The following is a 25424-nucleotide window of genomic DNA, read 5'->3' as shown; positions in this document are numbered from 1 at the left end:
AGCTTACTATTTTTTTAAGAGGGAGAGATGAGGAATCTGTGGCCCTTCAGATGTTGTTGGACTACAACTCTCATCATTCTTGCCCATTGACCATGCTGGTTGAAGTCTAACAACATCTGTAGGGTCACAGGTTCCTCACCTCTGCTAAAGGCTGCTTCAGCATCAGAGGGCTTAGAAACAATTTCCTTGGAGTGCTCAAATTCCAGAGAAGAGTGCATGCAAATGGCTTAGTGGACGCACTTGGTCTGGTTCTGAAGCTCGCCAGACACTGCAGTAAACCTGCAGTCTCCCTCCCACTGCATCTGGCAATACAGAGAACTTTCTAATTCTGCATCTCTTTGGATTTTCAACACTTGGCAAGTACAAGAGCAGTATCAGAACAAGCATTATTTCTCCTTACTTTTACCTGAAACTGCATTCCAGGAATAGAGGAGTTAGGCCTTTTTAAGGACTGTAGAGTTTAATTCCATACTGTTCTTGACTTTATTCCTCCCATCTGCCAAAGAAACAGTGGACTCCCCACCTGCTCCAGAGAACAATGGAAATGTGCACTTGCTAATCGGGAAATTCTACAATAGTGCTTTTTTAATATTTTAAAACCTTACAACAGCACTCCTAAATTTACAGCACCAAAGAGTCCCATCTAGCGATGCCATTAGATTAATCTGCTCTCTCCTTCAGTCGCATGATTATGCTTGGAACAAAGATAGTGTTGGTGTATTCTTTGTTCAATTTAATAGGTCCAGGCACTTTCCTAAAGCACTGCAGTGGATCAATTGGAGTTAATTATTATACAAGATTAAACAGCAAATAACTACAGTACATCAAAGTAATGCAGGGAAGAATTGCCTGAACAACACAAAAGGAAAGAATTTCAAAGTTAAGCTGGGCAGTATCCTTAATTTACCCCATTGCACCTAAATGGCCAACACAGCATCAATGGCTGACTGTCCAATGCAGTTCTGGTACAGGTGAGATGGTGTTTAGTATCCAGAAAGAGTTGGTCTCTGATTTCAAAGTTAGGAAGGAAGCCTGGTGCAGTAGCCTTTGTAAGTGTCAAAATGTAACAGCTGAGCCTCTGTGGTCCTGTAAGGACAGTTCTGATGTGGCTGATTTCCGCCCCTTGCAATTCCCTACTTTGGCCAGAGCTAAGTAGAGGTGTAGGGGGGGGCAGGGGGAGGAACCAGCTAAGGGGACAAGATCCACCAGGATGAGAAGCTTAGGATGCAGAAGATGCCCAGCTGACTGATTTCCATATCTGCCAGGTTCAGCTAGTGTTAAGTCCCTAACTCCTTGTGGCGTTTGCCTCCTAGGTGGGTCATAAGGAAAGGGTTAAATGAGTGTGACGTGATTGGCCAGTGGAAACAGATGGGAGGAGTTAGGGTGAGAGTTGGAGTTGTGTGAAAGTCAGTTGAGAGTTGGGAGTTGGGAAGCTGGGAAGGAAGAAGGAGGATATAAGTCTGTGGGTTGGTCGAGTTGTGTGGTGAGAGAGTGAGAAGAACTGTTAGGTGGAGTCAGATAGATAGATAGTTGGGATAATCAGTTTGAAGTTGTTAGGAACGAATAGGACAGTTAAGAACTAAGATTAAGAAACTGCCAAGAAAAATTAACTGAAACCATAAGCCTGTTAATGCCTATAAAATAAACTTGATTATTAGTTAATGTTAACAACTGTCTGGACTCTGTGTGTACCTGTGGGAAAACGGGTTGGTGGCAGCGAAGAAAGCAATCACAGTGGTGGCACAGGGTCAATAGACCGTCAAATGTCCGGGGGCCCTGTGTGATCGCCACACTCCTGTTGAGCTGGGGAAAAAAATGCCCTGTATCACATTCCAGCTCATCCAGATGAGCTGAAGCCAGGTAAACCAAGGCTTGTGTGAATCCCCCAAAAGGGGCATTCTGGAGGCATGGTGTGCCTGAACCAGAGAAGAAGGGCTTAGGCTGGATCCTAACTCTGTTCAGCTTGGTCATGTGCAACCCGGCATAGAACGGTGTTTCAAAGCCTTGTTTTCTCTCTGCAGACTTAGGCAGAGCAGCAGCCGCCATGCTGCAGAATGAGCTTTGCATCTGGTATAACTTTATGGGGGCTTAACGTACACTGACTTGCTCTACACCAGCTTATTGTGTATAGGATTGCTTCCTAAATATCCCTCATGTCACCAGCTAGACTTCACTGTAAATGCATATATCTCCAGCATAGGTTTTCCATAATTTTTTGAACTGGGAAAATTTCCAGTATTTTTCTTGATTTTTTCCAGATTTGCTATTCCCACCTGCTCCAAAAAATTATCCAATCCCCTGATCTGATCAAAGCTTCTTTTTTCCCAGTAGCTAAAATTTTGAATGAAAATAGGTGATTTAGAGAAACATACAATGTAAGGTAGTTTAAATGTTGTATTCAGAGTCAAAGCTTTGCTTGGAATTTGTTTTTATTGAAATACTTGCCAATATTTTAAGATACAACAGTTCAATATCATGCATGTCCCTTAAGGTTTAAAGGCTGTATATCATAAGCGTGCGTGCTTCATAGGGGTTGTCAGCTGAAAGATGTTAATTATGACTTTGAAACTGTCCAGCCTGATTTTGTATGCATTGTGCTATTCATTAATTCTAATTTTAAGAATTTATTGGAAATGAACATATTTATGTGAAAAAGCCTGTTGCTGGTCTGAAAAAATCTAGCATAAATGAGCACAACTTATGGGGCTTCCACGGCACATCAAAAATATAATGCTTATGAAAAGTATCAGTTCATATAATAAACAGCAAGTCGTCAGCTAAAGCTTTCCTGGAGATAACCTGTTAAGTGATGTAGACATTTGTTCAAAGTCCCTCAGTGGAAATGAATTAAATAGCATTCCAGATTTTGCCTAAACAGATTGTTGGAATAAAGTAAAGATGTTTGAGGAATTCAATCTTTATAAATTTTGATATGAATTAATCCAATAAACACCTCCCCAACTATTAGGCTGATCAGAACATAGTTATCCACTGACTTTCCCAATTCCCAACATTTCCAAAAAAAATTAAAAAGTCAGTGTAGGACAGAGCTGGATGGACCAATGGTCTGTTGAAAGGGACCCCAAAGGTCATCTAGTTCAACCCCCTGTAATGCAAGAACGTCAGCTAAAGCATCCATGACAGGTGGCCATCCAACCTCTGCTTAAAAACCTCCCAACGAAGGAGAGTCCGCAACCTCCCAAGGGAGACCGTTCAACTGCGGAACAGCTCTTACTGTCAGAAAGTTCTCCCGATGTTTAGTTGGAATCTCCTTTCTTGTAACTTGAAGCCAATGGTTCGAGTCCTACCCTCCAGAGCTCTTACCGGCACTGCGTGGCTGCCCACTTCTGGGTCGGAGGAGCACCAATAATAGCTTGTGCACATGTGCAAGTGTTATTTGCGCATGTGCAAGCATTATTTGTGCATGCGCAAGCATTATTTCCGGTGCACATCTGGGTTGGAGGAGGCCCGTGCACATGCGCACAAGCTATTTCCGGTGCTCCTCCAACCTGAAGTGCACCAGAAATAGCGTGTGCGCACGAGTATGGGCACGCGCTCCCCTGCCTTCCGGCCCGCCGCGCGATCAGTGCTGGAGACACCGGCCCGAGATGTGGTAAGTTTGCTGACCCCTGGGTTAGATGGTTGATCATCTTTGTTGCCCTCCTCTGCACACATTCCAGCTTGTCAACATCCTTCTTAATTTGTGGTGCCCAGAATTGGTGTGGTCTGACCAAGACAGAATAGAGTAATACTATTATTTCTCTTGATCGGGACACTATACCTCTGTTGATGCAGCCTAGAATAGTGTTAGCTATTCTGTTTACTCATGTTAAGCTTGTGGTCCACCAAGACCCCTAGATCTTTTTCACATGTACTGCTAGTAAGCCAGTTTCAATCCTTGACATCTCCAGGTAGGTCTAGGAAAGCTCTCTCTCTGAAACCTTGTAGAGCTACTGTCAATTACTGTAAACAATAGTGGGCTAAGATGGACCATTGGTCTGACTCAGTATTAGACACCTTCTTATCCTCCTATGTTCATCTGAAGCACATTCTAAAAGTCAGGTCCTGGACATAAGATGGTAAAGTGTAAAATGTTCCTGGAGATGACCTGTTCTTACCTGCCCTTGTGCAAGAAGTTGAACATGCAGAACTACCTCTTGGGATTTAGTTTCACTTTCCTCATATAACACTCAGATGCAGAAATTAAAACAGCCCTTGTGTTGAAGGGGAAAGCACCTCTAAATTCAGTCCACATCTTTGTTTCCACAAAGCAACTGATGTATTCATTCAAAAGATTGCGTTTTCCTATTGACTTGCATGTTAAAAGTGATAGAAAGGGACACCATCTTCTTTTAGAAAAATAAATATAACAAGTTTTCAAATTAGTCTCCATAAAATGCCAATTACATGAGAGACAGGTTAAAATTAATACCACAGTTAATTAGATAATATATTTGACTATAGCAGCTCTAATTAAAATCCTAATTGGCTTTTCACCACTTATCCTATTGTTGGCACTTTAAAACAATTTAACTCAAACATTTCTAGTTAATTTAACTGGTGCACTTTTCATGCTTGGACTACCCCAAACCCCAAACCCCAAAACTTCCAACCCACCCACCTGCATTCAACCTACTCTATAAATGATGAACTATGTGGTAGTTTCCCAGATACAATGTCACACAGCTGTTAAGCCTGCAGCCAAATATAGATGTGTGAGTTTTCTGAGTTTTCTGATTCTACTGCTTAATTTCTCCTTCTCCTGGCCAATCAGGGACCGTATGAGGAAAAGGATAACATCATGATACAGTCAGATTAGGACATACAGACAGGATTTCAAGGGTGACAGTGGAACCTGTGTGTATGTGCAGTGGCGTAGCGTGGGGGGTGCAGGGGGTGCCAGCCGCACCGGGCGCAACATCTGGGGTTAGGGCAAATCCACGGATTAGGGGGCGCAAATCCACAGGTTAGGGGGCGCAAATTACTTGCCTTGCCCCGGGTGCTGACAACCCACGCCACGCCGCTGTGTATGTGTTAGAAGCTGACAGGGCTAAAATGAGGAACCTCCAAATTTATGTGCTTTGGACTTATTTAGTAAGCCACAAAGACTTAGGAATGGATGGATCAGTCCCTCATATTACACATCAGACAGGTACTGATTCTATTCTCTTTGTGGCTCCCACTGACAACTTTCCTCTTTCAACAATTGGAGATGTTCTTGTTCTATCTATTGATATGTATACTGGATTTTAAAATTGTGTTTATATATGTAATTGTTTTAACTGTCTTTGTATATGTAATTGTTTTTATGCCTGCAATCATTTTAATTGCTTTTATATTTTTCTTGTATGAAATCACTTCAAGAGGCTTCACAAGAAGTGATTAATTCATTAAATTATTATTATTATTATTATTATTATTATTATTATTATTATTATTATTATTTCCTGATGTGTCAATTTGGCATGTGTTCATACATAGGCTTCCTCTAATCCATTTCTGCATTGGTCTGCATTTCTAAAAGAAGTATGAGAGTTTTATTCAAATATGTATTTTATCACAAACTGTATTTTTAAATACATATTTTTTCACACTATGCATTTCTAAATGTGTGTACATTGAGCTAAAAGACACATTAATATACTTATTTTTACATGTCTAGCTACGTTTTCCCATCTGGGAACAGCATCACAACATTCAGTGAATGAAACAATGTGTCTACTTGTCCATCTCCCACAAAAGAGGAAGAGCACCACCACAAAGAGAGGGTACAGGTTAGCATAAAATTTGCATATGCTAATATATGTGCATGCATGCAAATTGGCAAGTTATCCCTAGAATTTAACAGAAACGCATTGCAACTCACCATAGTGTGTCTGACTGTGACCAGGTGACATGTGCATCTGCTCAGTCTGCTGTTCATGTGCTAACTCTTGAGGGGCAAATTTGAAATCCCTGCTCTCCCTTTTTTATGTTATTTATCTTTCAGCTGCACTTGAACCATGCAGCCCTTCTAACAGAGGATTTATTCAAATAGAGGACTGTCTTCTGTAAGGCAGGACACATAGCATCCTAGTACCGAGTGCTACAATTGCACCCGTAGATTAACACTCTCTTCTTCTTTGGACAATTTGCTCCCTCTTTAATTCCCTTTCATCTCTGTTATTATCAGTGCTACTATCACACAATCTGCAAAAATAACCTGGTCTCCTTTGGAATTAATCAGGTTGTAGCTAATCAAACCACAGGCATTAGCATAAAGTTCAGTTAATTGTCTCTCCTCTGCTTTATGGGGAAATAACCATAGAGAAGCGACATATTTCTGATTAGATGAAAGGCTCTTTGGTTAGTACTTTTAAAAAAGAAAAGAAAAAGAAAAAATAAGCTGGAAGATACAATAGAATCAGCCTTCCTTGCTAGCAATAGATAGTTTTAAGAGAATCAAAAGGAAAGGGATGGTCATTGTCTTACTCAGAAACCTCTCATACAATTAAAAAATAGAAATGGGAAAACTGTATGTGTCTGTATATATACCAGAATTTTCAGCCCCCTACTCCCCACTTTCTATGAGCCTTTGCCCCTACTGCTCATTGTCTCACACACAAAGCTTCATGTGTGTTACTCCATTTCATTCTTGAGGATCACAAAAGAATGTTTTAGCAGACTTGAAGCCACTTTGCCTTTCGAGGGAGAATGCATTCAACATTTCTTCACCTCCCCATAATTTCTGCAGTTGAAGGTAGTTGTTAAGGCAGTGTGAAGCTCCCTCCTTTCTCCATTCTCCTATATACACAGAGTATGGTACTGGACTGGTCCTATTCTGTTCTAATCCCAATGAGTAACCGCAACCCCAGAGTCATCCGCAACTGGACTTAACAGTCAGGGGTACCTTTACCTTTACCTTTTAATCGGGGACACGGGTGGCACTGTGGTCTAAACCACAGAGCCTAGGGCTTGCCGATCAGAAGGTCAGCGGTTTGAATCCCTGCAATGGAGTGAACTCCCATTGTTCAGTCCCAGCTCCTGCCCACCTAGCAGTTTGAAAAGCACATCAAGTGCAAGCAGATAAATAGGTACCACTCCAGCGGGAAGGTAAACAGTGTTTCTGTGCGCTGCTCTGGTTCGCCAGAAGGGGCTTAGTCATGCTGGCCACATGACCCAGAAGCTGTCTGCGGACAAACGCTGACTCCCTTGGCCTATAGAGCGAGATGAGTGCACAACCCCAGAGTCTTCCATGACTGGACCTAACAGACAGGGGTAACTTACCTTTGCCCACCAGGCATGGTGGAGCAAGTAAAGTCAGTTGCTGCAGCACCAAGGACAGCTCCCAGTGAGCACCTTGATCTGAAAGGGGTTGGAAGTGAACTGGAACCTTTTGAGCCTGTAGCTCCACTCCGCCTGTCATATGCCCTCCCAACACCCCCTTTGTTGGAAAACTGCAGCCTCTTGGTGTAGTGGTTAAGAGCGGTAGTCACGTAATCTGGGGAACCGGGTTCGTGTCTCCGCTCCTCCACATGCAGCTGCTGGGTGACCTTGGGCCAGTCACACTTCTTTGAAGTCTCTCAGCCCCACTCACCTCACAGAGTGTTTGTTGTGGGGGAGGAAGGGAAAGGAGATTGTTAGCCGCTTTGAGACTCCTGAAGGGGAGTGAAAGGAGGGATATCAAATCCAAACTCTTCTCTTCTTCTTCTCTTAAAGGACCATCCCTCTGGCCCAACAATATGCCTTTCTCCTTTGTTCATGGCCTCTCACCTATGCACTCCCTGCATTGTTGAAATGGCAAAGTAGTGTGGGAGGCACTCAGTTCATCAAGGCCTGTGAACATCCCAGCTCTGGTTCTACAAGCCAGAATCGTGCCTGTCTGTCTCAGGTTCAGTGTAGCCCTAATCACCAGCATTAGGCTAAGACTGCCAAGAACCTGGTCCAGCTCCTCTAACTCACTGCTGGGTTCCAACTAAAGAACAGCTCTGGGGCTGAAGGTGCTCTCAGCATAGTGCTTTCCTCTGGACAGTTCTGGCTTTCTCAAAAACAATAGCAGTACAGGCAGGAACCAGCAACATGCAGTTGGGTACAGATGCCCTGTGCCCTAGATGCCATGCTAAATTCTCATGGTCCTTCATCTTTACACCAAACTTGGGCCAGATAGCACTTCAAATAATGGACACCTTGAAACAGAGGATGGCCACCCTGGCAGCCCTTCAAACAGGGGGACTGTCTGCTGCAAAGCAGGACACATGGATAACCTATTTCCATCGGTGAAATTCTGGATGGTATGGAAATATGGTCATCAAAGGCAGAGTTTTCCTACAGGCAAGCAGTAGCTTTCAATTATAGTCAATGGCAACAGTAGCCATGTGTGGGAGGGAGACAAAACAAGGAAAGAGAGGGAGGCCATGTGCAAAAAATTCCTCCCTTTGAACATCTTCCCTGATACATAATTACATTTGCTGTGTGATGAAGCTCTGGGAAAGGTTCCCTGTGGCAGTCCAGAAACATACCCCATTTAGCTGTAGAAGCTGCCATATCACCTGCAGCAAAATAAAATAAATAAATAAATAAATAAATAAATAAAGTCTTCAACTTGTACCCAAATTCCACCTAACATGAAATTTCTAGGTGAATATGGGGGTTACTGTTCAGACAAACCTCTTAGGAAATGTTGAGAAAAGCTCAGTATTTCTAAAGCATTTCCTCAGGTTTAAGTGTTTGATTTGTCAGAAAACATGGGTTATGCTAGGAATGGGTAACTCATGGCCCTCCAGCCATTGTTGTACCACAAATATCATCCCTGACCTTGGTGGCTGGGGCTGATGGGTGTTTAAATCCAGCTACAGCAGGAGAGTTACAGGCGTACCATCCATGGCTTACATGACTCAAATTATTGTGTTGATTGGTTATCCCAAGGATCCCATGGTCCACTTTAATATTTTTTCACTTCCTATTAGCTTTCCTGTTTGTTTATGGACTGTAAGGCATCTGATGCCTCAAAGAACCTGCACACAACAGGCAAAAAAGAATAACTGAGATATGAGAGCATTGGAAAAAAGGAATTAAAGCAGATATTGGGGAAATGCATTAAACTAGATTATTGATATATATATGTTCAGTGAGTTTGTTTTTAATGGTACTTACTAGTCCAGGAGACCATCACCTCTTTTTTTGCTACCCACAATAGCTATCGTATGGCACTTTTATCAAGAGATGAGTACTAGCATCTCTCTCTCCCTTTTTAAACCAAAAAAAATCCCCCTCTGCCTACATTTGCCTATCCTTCTCTCCTAATTGCACTAAATAATGATCTCAGGGCCAGTTGCAAGAAATAGCAAGCAGGGAGTAGGAAGGAATGAGATAGGTTTTAGGTTATGTTATGCCTTTAATAGGTTATGTTATATTCTGGATTATGTTATGTTTTTATAGATTATATCTGAATAGGATGAGAGTGTTGGAGATACGTGCAAATGTGTATGTGAACCCGGTCTTTGGGTGGGTGTTTGATTTTCGTTGTTGTGTATACTGTGTATATACGGACAATGACAATAAAAAAAATTTATCTAATCTGGGGGCCAGGGACTTCTTGCATTACTTTCACCACCCTACAGGGTTCACTTTGAGAAGTTGTGATATTTAAATGGATATAAAACCATGTCATAGCATGATTCTTACTATGCCTGCCCTGAAGAAAATCCCATTGCTTTCGCTGAGGCTTACTATCATACAAGCATGTACAGGCTGGTGTACTAAATTTGCAATGTGCATCTGTCTACTGGTTAGAAGCAAACCAAATTCTACAAGCTAGCTCTGCACTGAAGAGTTGAAATGTAGCTCACCTGCCATGGTGACATGTCCCACCTGTAAAATCAAGAGATTGAGGAAAAAAGGATAGATCCCATAAGCAGGCTGAAAGAAAGGCCTGACACATAGGTGCTGCTTCTGCCTCTTCTCAGAGACTATTAGGTGCTGAAGAAGGTAACATGGATCATATAATTGGTGAAAAAAGACTGACATGCAACATAGATTAAAAGATGTTGGGAAAGAAAATTGGGAGTTAAAAGATGGATGGTTTACTTTGGGAATATTCTGAGCAAGCAAAGCTTGAGGCCCTATTGCTCTAACTCCTAGAGCCACACTTCTGTTGAATGAACTTGTAAACATGATTCTTTCACTTCTCAACAAAGAGAGAAAGGAAAAAGGAAAGCACCTCAAAAGCTAGGCATGGTCTGCATATATAGCAGAATGGGTTGGTAAAGTATAGAATTGTAGAGTTGGAAGGGACCGCTAAGATCCTCTAGTCCAACCCCCTGAATGTAGGAATCTTTTGCCCAATGTGGGGCTTGATCCCATGGCCCTAATATTAAGAGTCTCATGCTCTGTTAAGTTGTGGGTGAACATATCAGACGACACAGCGATTCTTCAAACAGCTCTTCTTTATTCAGAGGCCAGAACAGAACAGAACTGAAGAGCTCAGTCAGCCTGCTTATATAGAGCTCCAGAACAATGTAACTGTAGCGACTTTCTAAAACTATCCAATCACTGAACATCACTTTTGATCCTTCATTTGCATACAAACTATCCAATCACTGAACGTCACTTTCGATCCTTCATTTGCATAACTATCTACAGTATCCCCCTGCTGGCCCAGGGTGAGAACTTCAGTACATAACATGCTCTACCAACTCAGCTATCCCATATTTGATGCATGTTAAAAACACTTTTCTACAGCACCACCAAACTGTCTTTGGTTAGCCTCTCAGCCACATTTTATCTGTCACTGTTGTTTTAGTCTGTCTCAAACTTCAGTTTATGGATTGATTATCTTCTTTGGGTTAAGATTTTGTGAGACACCATTCTGAATCTTTATATGTTCAGCAGCCTAAAAGGACTATAAAATAAAAGGAATAGTATTATGGACTGAGTATGTAGCAGAGAATTTGAAAGTGGTATCTCCCACAGAGAGAGAGGGAGAGGGAGGGAGGGAGGGAGGGAGGGAAAGAGAAACTACAGACATACATTAAAGAGCCAGTGTGGTGTAGTGGTTAAGAGCAGTGGACTCGTAATCTGGTGAACAGGGTTCATGTCTCCACTTCTCCACATGCAGCTGCTGGGTGACCTTGGGCTAGTCACACTTCTTTGAAGTCTCTCAGCCCCACTCACCTCACAGAGTGTTTGTTGTGGGGGAGGAAGCGAAAGGAGAATGTTAGCCGCTTTGAGACTCATTCAGGTAGTGATAAAGTGGGATATCAAATCCAAACTACTCCTCCTCCTCCTCCTCTTCTTCTTAAAAGCACATCCTCTCCCCCCCCCATAAAAATAATCCTAGGTTCTGTAGTTCATTAAGCTGGCTGGGAATTGCAGCTCTGTGAAGGGTAAAATAGAGTTCTCTGAATTATTTTGGGAAAGTTGTGTGCTTTATATATGCTTTAACCACATACAGTGTCCAAAGCCAAAAATCTGGACTGGTATAATCTATTCTACTACATTTTTCACACTTTGTTTGGATGCATACATAGACCCAGCAGCAGAGAATGCTGGAAGGAATATTTGCTGCTAGTAATAGAACATACTTGCAGGGCACTAAAATGGGAACAGCTGCATTTAGGAAAGAGCAGTGGCAGAACACACACTTTGCAGAAGATCCCAGGTCCAGTCTTTGCATTTCCAAATAAAAAAATCAGGTAGTGGATGATGATAAGGACAGACCTGTTTGAGGCTCCGGAGAGCCATTGCCAGTCATAGTAGGCAATATTGTGCAAGATAACTGAATGACCTAACAGGGTATGAAAGGCAGCTTCCTACATTTCTATAAGAATTTATTTTTATTTTGCATTTGTTCAGGAACCAAAGAGATTACTTGAGAGGTCTGTTCGTCTGTCCCCCTTTTTTTTAAGGAATCTCATGCAGAGCTGAGAAAAGAAGAGAGCAGCAAAATCTATAGACAGATAAACATGAAACAAATGCAGCATCTTTAACCCAGCAGGACTGTGCTTGGCCGTAGTTATGGAGAAATAAGAAGTGATGGCTTTCAGGAAGGCCAGAATCCTGTATTATAATAGGGTTGCCTAGTCCTGCTTTTCTGCCTTGAGCTACAGTTCACTTTGCAGAAATCAGCAGGTGAAGCATTGCAACATGCATAAGGTAAGTCTGATTGCCTGCTAATACTTGATTTTATGGCTTTAACTCATTTTTAGTTTCATTGTATTAAGTCTTCTGCACAGTGTTTAGAGACAACTTTGGTTAAGTGAGAAACAAATTGGCAAAATACATAAATAAATGATGGTGGGTCAAACTCCTGTTAAAATGCATGCAAGCAGAACTCACTAAAAAAAAAGTTGGCAACCCTACTTTTCATTGGGAAATGTACCTGCACAGCTCATTCTCACTGGAGTCCAGAATGCTGCAGCGAATAGTCTTAGACCAGGGTGATCTGAGCCTGAAGTGCTGTTCTTCCACAAAGCCCATTGCATGGTGCTAGGTCAGTCTTCTCATTCCCTTTTCATTCCCAGATCCAGTTTGGCATCCTCCACATGCATTTGCGTACACACACAGGCTGGGAGCCTCAATGGCGTCCCTCTGGAGGCTTCACCCGGGGGAGGGGGACCCAGCTAGCTCCCCCCCCCTGTAGCTACAGTTCTGCCAGATCCTTCACTCCCTGATTGCCATTTTCAGCCATAGCTCTTCTTATTTTCTGATGCCTCCACTCTCATGCACCTTTATCTTCAGTTATCCCATCCTGCATTTCCAGAGTTAGCCCAAGTACACATTCTTGGGATGACACGATATTATTCAGGGCAATAACAACATGGCATGAAGCCTGGAAGATGGTACCCAGGAAGGAACTCTGTGGGTACCACTCTCAAACTGTACACAACTTAGATATGGAAGAGGTCATCAATTTGGATGGCTTTCAAATGGGATTAGACAAATTCATGGAGGCTAAGGTTTTCAAGGGGACGCAAGTAGCGCTGTGGGTTAAACCACAGAGCCTAGGACTTGCCAATCAGAAGGTCGGCAGTTCAAATCCCCGCAACGGGGTGAGTTCCCGATGCTCGGGCCCTGCTCCTGCTAACCTAGCAGTTCGAAAGCATGTCAAAGTGCAAGTAGATAAATAGGTACCACTCCGGCGGGAAGGTAAACGGCATTTCCGTGTGCTGCTCTGGTTCGCCAGAAGTGGCTTAGTCATGCTGGCCACATGACCCGGAAGCTGTACACCGGCTCCCTTGGCCAATAAAGTGAGATGAGCGCCGCAACCCCAGAGTTGGTCACGACTGGACCTAATGGTCAGGGGTCCCTTTACCTTTACGAAGGTTTTCAATGCCTGCTAGTCATGATATATACCGGGGTGGTTGGAAAGTATAGATAAGGATTTACTGATGGATCTTTTCAATGAGAAAGGTGGCAATCCCTGGCATCTCCAGGCAAGAAACTCTGGGGAGCTGCTGGCGGTCAGCATCATAGATAGCAATAGTAGGCAACTGGTCTGACTCAGCATCAGGCAGTTTCCTCTTGCAAACAAATGCTACTAGAGTATTCAACTAGGACCCGGGAGACCAAGCTTCACACCTCGATTCAGCCATGAAGCTCAGCTGGTGATCTTGGCCCAGTCAGCATCTTTCAGTCTAACCTACTGCACAGAGTTGTTTTGCGAATAAATAAAGGGATTAAGTATGTAAAGCCACCTTGGAGAACAAGTGGGATAGAAAGGTAGTGAATAACCTAAAATAAAATAACTTGCATCTTTCAGATAACATGATGCAGCACCACTGGTGGTTGCACAATGGTTTAAGCTGTAATGCTAAACAAACTTCACTGAGGAATAAACCCCATTAGAAGCAGTGCAGCTTACTTCTGAGTAAACATGCATAGGAGAACACTGTCAAGCCAGCTCTGCAAAGAGCTTTTATGCTTCATTTTCTTCAAAGCCTTTACATTCCTTGCCCTAAAGTCTCCCTTTTTTATTATTCTGTTTCCAGAAGCTCCATTGGATATGTCTCTAGCTGTTCCTGTGCGTATTTATGTCCTTTCACCATTTAGGCAGAGGGTGGGGGAGGGAGGAGAAGAAGAAGAAGAAGAAGAAGAAGAAGAAGAAGAAGAAGAAGAAGAAGAAGAAGAAGAATAGTAGTAGTAGTAGTAGTTTGGATTTGATATCCCGCTTTATCACTACATTCCCCTTTCCCTTCCTCCCCCACAACAAACACTCTGTGAGGTGAGTGGGGCTGAGAGACTTCAAAGAAGTGTGACTGGCCCAAGGTCACCCAGCAGCTGCATGTGGAGGAGCGGGGAAGCAAACCCTGTTCACCAGATCACGAGTCCACCGCTCTTAACCACTACACCACACTGATCCAGCTTTGTAGATCTTAACTCCTTCTTGTGCCTTTCTGAGATTGTGCAGAAGAAAGGTTAGCTGTCCAGCAGAGACATCAGTTTGTTTTGCAGGGCTGGGAAAATACTGACATCCCTATTGAAATCCTCTCTTTGGAAGAGCATTCCCTGCCCAAGCCTAGAAGTACATCTCACTACCTTCACTCAACTCTCTCCATGGCGGACTACAGCCTGAGAGCCCAGTTCCTATGCATGTCTACCAGAAAGAAGCTCCACTGTATCTAAGAGGAGCTTATTTTGATATAAGCATACTTGCAGAGTGGCGACCGGATCCTATGCAGCAGATGGGGGTGGGGACCTTTGGCCCTCCAGATGCTGCTGAACTACAACTCCCATCATCCCTGGCCATTGTCTATGCTTGCTGAGACTAATGTAATACCTAGAAGCCAAAGGTTCCCCACCCTTGCTATGCAGGATAAGAAGGGAGGAGTCAATTGTTGATTAATAGGGATTACTCCCAAGGAAACATGTGTATAGAGATTGCAGTTCATCCTATGCAGCTTCCATCAGAAAGATAAAAACCTAAGAAGAGCCTGTCTAGATCAGGCCAATGGCCCATATAGTCCAGCTTCCTATTATCACAGTGGCCAACCAGATACCTGTGGGAAGGTGACAGGGAAGATTCAAGCCTAAGAACACTCTTCCTCCCACTTGGTCGCAGGTACTAGACTCCATCTCCCATCTCCCTGGTCATTGGCTAGGCTGGCTGTAGGAGAGCTGGACTAGCTGGATGGCACCCTGTTGGCTGCCCTGGTGACTTTGGTGTTCCTTAGGCTGTACTCCTTAGTCCAGGTGTATGAACAGGGGAACAGCCTTGAGGCATAGGTGCCTTGCTCCTGGGGAGAGCAGGGAGAGCCTTAGCTTGGTGATAGAGCACCTGCTTTGCATGCTGAAGGCCCAGAGGTTCAATCCCTGGCATCTCCAGGGAGGGCAGGGGAAATGTCCTCTGCCTGAAACCTTGGAGAGCCACTGCCACTCAGTGCAGACAATGCTGAGCTAGATGGACTAAATGAATATGTTTCCTAACACCCCTCACCCCCACCTTTCCGTGTGCTTGCCTTCCTCTCCCGCAATCCCTCTCTTCCCCCCACCTTTCTCATCGCCCTGTCTCTTGGCTATACCTCCCTCTTTTCTTTCTCTCCCTCTCTTCCTTCCTTCCTTCCTTCCTTTCTCCCCCTCCTCCTCCCAGAGATGGAATGCGAGAAAGAGTCAATGCAGCTTTAAAGGGGCCAGCTTTAAAGGAAGGTCCACGTGAGCCTCGGTGTGTTGCCATTGATCGCATCTCCCGGCGTTGCAGCAGCAGCCCGCCTGCCTCTTTCTCTCTCAGTCACTCACTTGCCGGTGAAACTGACACACATCGAGACGCCGCGTTTTGCGGGGCTCTTGCGGCAGTTCGTGCCGGGAGCCTGAAAGGGGGACGACCCGCGCTCAAGCGGCAGCAGATGAAGTTTGAGCTGTGAGCCCCCGCGTGGCCCGATCGGGGGCGGCTCGCTCTTTGGGTGGGGGAAAGGCAGGCAGGCTAGCGAGGTGGGGGCGATCGTTTGCTTGGCTCGCCCCACCATCTTTGCGTAGGGGAAGAGGGGGAGAGGCAAGCGTAGTCCCAGCTCGGCTGCGCTGCAAGCTCCTCCAAGCCAATGAGCCTTTTCAGGCTGGAGTGAAGAAGGGAGGAACGAGGGAGAAAAGGAGGGCGAAGAACGGTAGGGAGTGAGGGAAGGAAGGAAGAAAGGAAGGGGGTCTTACTTCTGAGGCTCCCCACATTTGCGCCGATGCCCATCTGGTCAGTTTCGTCGTAGGGACTGAACTGCAGGGGCCGAAGAAGAACCGAGCGAAACGAAAACTAGACGAACAGAAGAAGAAAAAAAAAATCATATTAATATGGGTCAGCCGGTGCCTCCAACTATTTTCCTCATGCTGGTGGGGCTTCTGGGGGAGTCGCTCGGAGGTTTTCCAAACACCATCAGTATAGGTAAGAAGCTTGTATCACTTTCCAAAGCGCCTAATTTTTTATTATTATTATTATTATTATTATTATTATTATTATTATTATTATTATTATTATCGCTTCAAGGTTATACTGAAAGAAGATTGAAAGAAGTCGATGATAGTAGTGGCGATGTGTGTGGGGGGGGGTCGACCTTTTCATCTCAAACTCGTATACCCCACTGCCTTTCCTCTTTCCACTCCCCCACCCCACCGCCACTCCCGCAAGGATCCCCCAAGACAGGCACTCGCTAAAAGAAATTGTCATTTGCTTTAAAATTAAAATGCAGCGCTGCATACCTTTGGACAGATTAATAATGGGTCGAGGGTGGGCAGCGCTGGGACGGAAGCCTGGATTGCGGTACCATTATTAACAGTACTATGAGACTTGCAGTCTCATTTGAAATCGTGATTTATTTATGTTAAAGACCCCACCTCTTGATTTGATCGTCGATTGGGGTGCTATTCTCGTTAAAGAATTGTCTGTAAGCGCTCACCCAATGGAAAAGCAAAACTTTCACTCATCTCCCCCCTTCCCCCAAAAAGGGGGCTAGAGAGGCTCCGTGTCTTATCACTCTATTTCCCCCCGTAATCCACCTGAATCCAAAACTTCCTCTCCCCCTCTCTTTCCCTCCCCACTCAACAAGATTCACGAGGCACGTAACTCTGCCGTTTAATGGAGTACGCTTTTGTGACTCGCAGCTCTTCTAAAACCTCTAAACATTGTCTTGTTTGAAGACTCGGGGGACGTGGGGGAGGGGGAACGGGACGGTGTGTGAGTCTAGCTGATGGACCCAAATGTGCCAAGACTAATGGGACCAAGCTATCGGAAATGGCACAACCATCCATCGGGTGTCTCGTGTGTGTGTTGGGCTGGCATGGAGCGAGGTGGGGGGGGGGAGTGGGGGCGGTTGGAGCGGACAAACGGAGGGGAGCGTGCAGGCAGATGGCTAAAATAATCAATTCCTTGTCTGCCTGCATATGTCATCAAACGAGCGTTGCATCCAATGTATTTGGGGGGGGGGGGCTGTTCCGCGAGTGGGAGTGCAAAGTTCCCTCCCACTGGGGTTCTGGGGCATTGAGAAATGCCAAGCCGTGTTTAAAAATAGCGTTGTATTCATTTAGCGTAAAGGCGCCGTTTTACCTCGGTTAGGGTTCCTCCCGCCCCCCTTCCGTTTGCGGCTGTAGCCTTCCCTACACGGCTGCAGAAGGAACAGGCAAGGGTGGTAGCGAGACATAGGAAGCTCCTTTGGAATGCATCCCATGGATGCGCTGGAAGTCAGGCCATTGGTCCATCTGACTCACTGCCGTCTTCTACACTGGCTGGCAGTGGCTCTCGAGGGTCTTTATTCCAGCCCTACCCGGAGATGGGGCTGGGGGATTAAACCTTGGACCATCTTGCGGCTGAGGCAGGTGGTCTTTTTGTTTCTTCATCTCTGGGGGAAGGGGGATTGCCTCCCCCCCCCCGCACAATAAAAATAACAAAAATAAGTTCGGTTTGAAGGGTCCAGCCCAATGCCTTCTCCTTCACTGCTTCCAAGGCGAGATCTGTGCCAGTCTTTGTTGGGAAGACCTCTGTGCGCATTGCTGTTCAAAACTTTGTCCGTGCATAACGTGTGTCTGCAATGTGTTGCTCCGGGACCAAAGCAGAACGCTTTTGAACCCTTACCTGGAGCCAAGACATATCAAGCAGATTAACCCTAAAACCCTTGCAGAAGCCCGATAGCCCCCAAGGTCCACGGAGCCTTATGCAATGCATATCTGATCTTTATCTGTGTTTACTCAGAAGTAAGTCCCACTAAATTCGGTGCATGTGTGTGTGTTCTTGGGTATATCTACCCCATAGTTTAAGCCCGTAATCACACTGCAGTCCTGTGCCCTCTTATCTGGGAATAAGCTCCATTGAACTCAGGATGATTTACTTCTAAGTAGGCATGCACAGGATGGCAGGGTTAAAGGTCCTTTCCTATGCATGCCTGCTTGGAAGTAAGAACCAGTTGGAACTCCTTCCAAGTAAGGCTGCAGTCAGGTTTCTGCATCATTACCAGGGAACAAGCCCCACTGAATGTGCATTTAAGTAAGCATACGTAGGAATGGGCTGCGCATGTTTAGGATTGTTTTTTGGGGGGGAGGGAGCCATAGTGATATTGGTAGAATTTGTTTCAGCTTGCTTGTTTAAAGTATTTGTTTGCTCTGAACAAAAAGCCCTAAAATGATACCTTAAGGTTCTGTTGTGAGACACCAACATATATGAGGCATATAGACTGCAGGCAGCAATTGTATGCATACCTGTGGGTTAGGAATAAGCCCCACTACACTCAGTGAGATTTGCTCTGGAGTAAGCATAGATGGTATTGGGCTACAGAAGCCCAATCCTATCCCTGTTTTCTTGGAAGTCGGTGGGGCTTACTTCTAGGTAAACATGCACAAGATTCCAACCTTGCAAGTGAGATAGAGATTGTGTGTACATGTTTCACATAAACCCTAGTTGTAAGCTGCATTATATGTTTGAACACATTGCTGAAGATCTGGAATATAGTATTTTTGCTGTGTGGTGTTTGGTGATAAGCATCAGCTGCATAGCATATTCCCAACACAGTTGAAAATATGCAGGGTTTTTTACCTAAGCAAATAAACAAATGCTGTTTCTTCTGCCTTACAGGGGGACTTTTCATGAGAAACACAGTCCAGGAGCATAGCGCATTCCGATTTGCTGTACAGTTATACAACACAAACCAGAATTTTACAGAAAAACCTTTTCACTTGAACTACCATGTTGACCATCTGGATTCCTCCAACAGTTTTTCAGTAACAAATGCATGTAAGTAGCTAGCTGGGTTTTTCATATTATAGCCGCTGCCTGTTTATAGACCGATGCCCCAACTCCACCGTCCAAACACATTATCTCCCTCTTGACCTGAAAAGCTATCTAGAACTGCATTTCATGTTTGGTAAAAACTAGATTGCAGCAAGACATCATTAATTGCTCTTGCAGCATTTTTAATGCATGCTACTGTTGGGATCATGAATATGGTTCCCCCCCCCCTTCACAAGCACCCCCCCCAATAAATCTGATGGAAGCAATTCCAAGTAAGAGACATTTTCATGTGCCTCTGTTGCTTTGATGCGGAGATTATAAGCAGCATTTAGCAATAGCATGGATAGGAGTGTGAGCAAGTAGGTGGGGATTATTTCACAAATAATGTCTCTCAGGAACAAAATGTGGAGGAAGCTTTTTGAAGTGACCTTGAGGGTGGCAGAGGGAAATAGGCTTACTGGCCTGCTTCTGCCTTAAAAATAGCATTTCTTCTTGCTGAGAATGCCTTGATAAAAACCAGTGTGACTGTGCAAACTGATGGATGCCCTAGGAACCGAAGGGTGGGAGGAGAATTGGTGGAGAAAGCTTGACAGTCTGGAAAAATTAGCACTGCAAATGCATGTGTGTTTTTCATAGCTCTTGATGTTTCACAAGAGAAAAAGAGTGACTAGAGAGGGAGAGACTGAGGCAATCAGACAAGGAATGAATGTAGTGTGGTCAAGGAAAGCAAGTGAATTCTGCATTCTGCACTGCAGCCTGTTAGAAGGCCTATCTTAATATTTGGGCATCTGTTTTTGTTTGGAAGAGGGATGACGTTTACAGCAACAAGAGCATCTCTGGCTGTATGCCAGCCTCTAATCTTAAATCCAAGGAAGCTGTTTAGGGAGCAGACAAAAGGAGGGCTTTTTAGTTCCAGTGACCTTCCACACTGAAAGCTTAGTTGGTGTCTGATTTCAGACTTGGATTATTTGAACACCAGACAATTGGGTACACTTGGGCCAAGGGTACATTTCACAGACTGGATGGTGGACCGCACAATTCCAATTGTGGAGTGTTGGTTTTAAAATGTAAGGGATTCATATCCTGCCCCTTCCTCCCAGAGGTTCAGGGTGACACAAACCTGGGTCTCCCTGGTTCTAGTCTAGGGATCTTATAGCCCCGGGGTGAGCCAATGTAGTATCTTCCAGGTGTTTTTACACTGTCAGCTCCCAACAGTGCAAGACAGCATGGCCAATGGTTAGGGATGATAGGAGTCTGAGTTCAAGAACATCTGGAAGCCACCACTACACCATGACAGCTCTCATGCCCTGCTGCCAAAAACCACTCTGTATGATGGCGCTTCACCTCTTTTTATAAAAGCTTTGGTGGGCAGCAAGGAGGCTGGAAGAAAGAAAGAAAGAAAGAAAGAAAGAAAGAAAGAAAGAAAGGAAGGAAGGAAGGAAGGAAGGAAGGAAGGAAGGAAGGAAGGAAGGAAGGAAGGAAGGAATCCTTACTCTTCAGCAAATAATTCAATTTGTTATCATGGTAGCATTTGTGTAAAATGTTTCCCCTGGACCTTCCAGTTGAACTGGTGATGGTGGTGTGTGGGAGAATAACATGATCCAATTGCAAGATGTCCCAGAGACATGAAAATTATTGGGCAAGGAGCTTTGAGAATGTGTGAGCTTAGTTTTAAGAAAGCCTTTTTCTGCTGCACAGACCCTTGTAGGGAGGCTCCTAGTTGTGCAATTCCATCCTATTGGTTTATGTTTTGTTTTGTGTAGGATTTACAGTTCAAGCTCTTTGGAAGTTTAAATGAAAATTCCAATAGTCATGTTTATAATGAAGGTTCTCAGTTTTTTAAACCAGCCATTGAAACTGTGACAATAACAGCAACATATGTGTGAACCTTAGCAGGATTTTTTTTAATGCTATGAAAAGCTACATCTGCTGGTTTCTGCAATGTTAAAGGTACAAGAATGGGACACATTTGTTTCTCTGGTCAGTTGGCAAGTACCCCCACCCCCAGTAAAACCCTATGTCTAGATTTGGAGTTTTATTTTAATAATCCTGTCCTTCCCGAACAGCTCTCTTAACACATATCTGAGTAGTAATCCTTAATGAATGTAATCCCTTCAAGAGGCCCTATCTCAAACATAGTTTCCTTTAAAATATCAATTATATGGATTTAAACTAAAGGCACTGTACTTTTATGATAATTGGCTATTAACTACTTTCTTTTTTTAAAAAAAAACCATAAAACTGCTGCTTGGGTCCTATGAAGGGTGCCTCAAGGTGTCCTTTTAATGGCACAGATTATTATTATTTGTGTTCATGATGCTATTGGAACAGTCCTGAGTGATCCCACATCCAATACTGTTTGTACCTACAAACATTTTGGAGCAGTCTCACTGCTTCATTTACAACCAGCACATGTTCTGTAACTTCCTGCTGAAACCTGTAACATTCTATACACCAAATGTTTGTTTCTGTCCACTCTTGTTGCTCTATAAGCCCTCAGGTCAGCAATAATGTGGCAGCATTTGGGAAGCATCACAGAAAAACCAATAGAGCAGAATAAATACACCACTGGTGCATTTATATTGTGGCGAAAGCATGCCAGCCCAATGTATTTTGGCACCTGAATCAAACCACAAAATGGTGCCCACCCCTCTCGGGGAAGAAGGGGTGAGTGAAGATTGTCATCAGGAAAAAGGGGGAAATAAAGATCTACAAGAGGAACATGGGGGGGGGGTGGGCCAGCAGCACTTCCTATTAACCGAGACTGCTGTACAGGTGACTTGGGGTTGGGGCAGCTAAGGAGGAGCATACCACAGTCATTGCTGCTACCACAGCAGCGAGTGATGTATTCATTGGAGGCTGGATCTACTGCCCCTGTGTATCCTACCACCTGAAGCAGTCACCTCAGCTTGCCTTATGCAGCTTGCCTTTCAGCCAGCACTGAAAACAAGTTGCAGAATAAACCTTCAATAAAACTCCAGAATCACTTGCAATGCTGGTTTAAAACACTTGTCGATCTGAGATGGAAAATAAACACCATTCCTTCTTCTTTCAGTTAAACAAACACACACACCTAATGATGAAATAATTGGCCCCTTGCTGCTCTTCTGTGGCATCCAAAGTAATCATTCTGCCTTATAATTACCCTCATTTTAAGAATATAAGAGCCCTTTCAGCCAAACCCCAAAGTCATCCAGTGCAGCAGCATTATATAAACTAATAGTGATATCTGGTTACAATGGGTATGTAAGCAAAATGAGGTTACTGAAAAAAATAGGAAGAGGTACTGCCACGTTGGCATCTTTCTCAAGAGACAATAGAGTGTAGCTCTGGGAGTGAAGTCAAACTACTGCAGTAGAAGTACTGAAGTGACGTCCCTGGGGAGCAAGCCTGGGCAGTGCATATAGAGGTATTGCGCTGCCCAGACAACACGACACCCTCCCTCGACCTTGCTGATGTGGTCCAAAGGAAAGCAGAGCAATGCGCTTGGCACCAGCAGGGCTGTAAGAGCTGCTGGAAGGAGGCTACAAGGCACCATCCAAGGAGCATGGTACTGCCATGTTTAGGAGGGGAGACTTTAAGACAGTGCAGTGCCCTTTCTCATCAGCTCAGTAAGGGCTGAGAATGCTCCATGGCCACAGGATGTTAAGCATCAGTTGACAGAGGAATAGAAAACTGGGGAGAGATGGCAAATGGAATGGGCAATCTTGAGAGGCGGCATGGCTGGCTGGAACGGAGCAGACCACAAGTGCAGGAGCTCTCAACTTAGCAATATCTTATTGCAGATCCCACTTTAGAAGCTTCAGGAAAGAGGGTACCAGTCATGTGCTCCTGAGCATAAAAGCAATAGCCCACCCTCACTGCTATTCAGTGGCATGCTGCCTCTGAACCTGGAGGTTTTATATATCTATCTCAGTGCACAATCCTCATTTGTCTCACCCCCTTTAAAGCTATTCTCGATATTTGCCATGGAACTCCATGCATTAATTGTGCCTGGAGAGAAGCAGTTCTTTATCTTCACTCTTCTGAATGCTACCAATCAGACTGGAATTGAACAGTTTATTAAATGCTCAGGAGCATATATCATGCATTATATTACTTGTTGCAGCAGCACTTGATCTTCCTGAATGCATCCCTAATCCAATTAGAAAATAACATGGTAATGCCAAGGTGTATTTCTCCTCCACAACTGCACATTTTAACATCACTGGAGCTGCAATTCTTTTCACTAGGACTAAGTCCCACCAGGTGCATTTAATTTTGAGTAAACATAGAGTTGCACTGTTGGTTGCTTGTTGCTGCCCTTATTTGCCCATACATGTGGTTAGTGTGATTATAGGGTACATTTGATGCTTGCTTATGGCAATCTAGTCTGATTTAGCAATTAAGCATTTGGAAAGGAAACCAAAGCATGCTTATTTTTCCTCAAGTTGCACCCTATATTGGACCATGAGTTCCATCCAGGCCAGAGATGAGAAGCTACAGACTTCCAAATACAGCTGAATTCCAATTCCCATAACCCCAGCCAGCATAGTCAATGGTCAGGGCTGATGGGAGTTGTGGTCTAGCAAAAGCATGTGCCACAAATTCCCCATCACTAATCCTAGTCCAGGGATGTGGGTGGTGCTGTGGGTTAAACCACAGAGCCTAGGACTTGCCGATCAGAAGGTCAGCGGTTCAAATCCCCGCAACGGGGTGAGCTCCTGTTGTTCGGTCCCTGCTCCTGCCAACCTAGCAGTTCGAAAGCACGTCAGAGTGCAAGTAGATAAATAGGTACCACTCCGCGGGAAGGTAAACGGTGTTTCCGTGTGCTGCTCTGGTCCACCAGAAGCGGCTTAGTCATGCTGGCCACATGACCCGGAAGCTGTATGCTGACTCCCTCGGCCAATAAAGCGAGATGAGCGTCGCAACCCCAGAGTCGGTCACAACTGGACCTAATGCTCAGGGGTCCCTTTACCTTTACCTAATCCTAGTCCAATGTCCTGCTTTAAAGAGTGGCCAGCAGCATCCTTCTGGGAACTTAAGATCAAAACACAAAGTAGCCTGTCCCTGTTTGTTTCAAGCATCTGATATTCAGTGGCAAACTCCCTCAGATCATGGGTGTCTCCACAGCTTAAAGTTGCTGTTGGATGCTTTAACTTGTCTCTTGAATTCAGGAGGAATGACTGTGACTTGGTGGAAGAGCATGCACTTTGAATGCAGAAGATCCCAAGTATAATTCATGGCACCTTCAGATAGAGCTGGGGAAGATCACAAACCTTGGGAAATCACTGCTAAGCAGTGTAGGCCATGCTGAGCTAGATGGATCAATGGTTTGACATGGTATAAGGAAACTGTCTAAGCCATTGCCATATCTTCTGTCAATGGAATTCCATACATGCCTTTTGAAAAGAAGTTACATTTCTTTATTTGGCAGTAGACTTGCAACAGACTATTCAATGCAAGTGGCCCGGTAAATCTGTATCTGATATGATATGTGAAGGTAAACATTTTCTCCCTCCCCCCCCCCCCCCGCATCCTATTCTCCTGGAGCATCTGTGGCTAAGTACGCAGAAGAAAGGGTAGGGAAAAGTGACCTTGTCTGGAATAAAAAGCTCAGTTGACGATGTATTACAGTGGGTGGAAATACATTATTTGCAGTCCTGCCCACTGAACACTGAAGTCTTTGCAGCTACAAATAAATATCCAGAAAGGCCACTACTATTCTCAGATCTGAAAGTAATTTGTCTCTGTAAAGTCATAATGCTCATGCATACAAATATGCCCTAGTTCCCCAAAGTGTATACAAATTAGCCACTGCCAATCCCTTATCCTTATTAATGAGCTAATGCTTTTTTTATGTTTTGGATACATTTTCCTACAATTGTGTGGCTTCTCTTGGATAGTCACCTACCCTCAAGGGCTACCATGTGATATTTGCCTTTGATATTTGCAACTGAAAATGAAAAAGTTGCAGTGACTCTACCGTGATTTGGGGTTTATCTGCACTGCAGATTCAACAGACTGTTTAGTCCAGTGTTTCCCAACCGGTGTTCCGCGGCACACTAGTGTGCCGCGAGACGTTGCCTGGTGTGCCGTGGGAGGGAGGCGGGCGAGGCGGGCGGCGAGAGGCGGGGCGGCGACGGCGAGGATCCGCGTCGAGCCGGGGGCGGCTCCGCGGTGGTGGTGCCGAGGTTTCTCTCTCCATTCTCCCCTCACACACACACACAGGAAATAACACAGGATCAGCTGACAGGACCCGGCCAATGGA

At 44.5% G+C, this 25424-nt stretch overlaps 1 protein-coding gene across 10 annotated transcripts in view; it reads left to right on the top strand.

The window, feature by feature from the left end:
- The first annotated feature begins 15466 nt into the window (after positions 1-15466).
- GRIA3 (glutamate ionotropic receptor AMPA type subunit 3) overlaps positions 15467-25424 on the top strand; it is a 207609-nt gene continuing 197651 nt past the window's right edge. For 4 of the 10 annotated variants that reach the window (XM_028714213.2, XM_028714212.2, XM_028714211.2 and 1 more), the window contains exons 1-2: positions 15470-16342; positions 19019-19177. In XM_028714213.2, the coding sequence (XP_028570046.1) occupies positions 16252-16342; positions 19019-19177 (250 nt within the window). In that variant the 5' untranslated portion in view covers positions 15470-16251. Of the gene's footprint in view, positions 16343-19018; positions 19178-25424 lie in introns of all 10 variants that reach the window. The other 6 variants (XM_028714214.2, XM_028714216.2, XM_028714210.2 and 3 more) reach the window with 3 other exon arrangements.

The sequence above is a fragment of the Podarcis muralis genome, chromosome Z (assembly GCF_964188315.1).
Source record: "Podarcis muralis chromosome Z, rPodMur119.hap1.1, whole genome shotgun sequence".
NCBI lineage: Eukaryota > Metazoa > Chordata > Lepidosauria > Squamata > Lacertidae > Podarcis > Podarcis muralis.
Note: the sequence above shows the minus strand (reverse complement) of the source record. Positions and strands in the feature narration are given on the sequence as shown.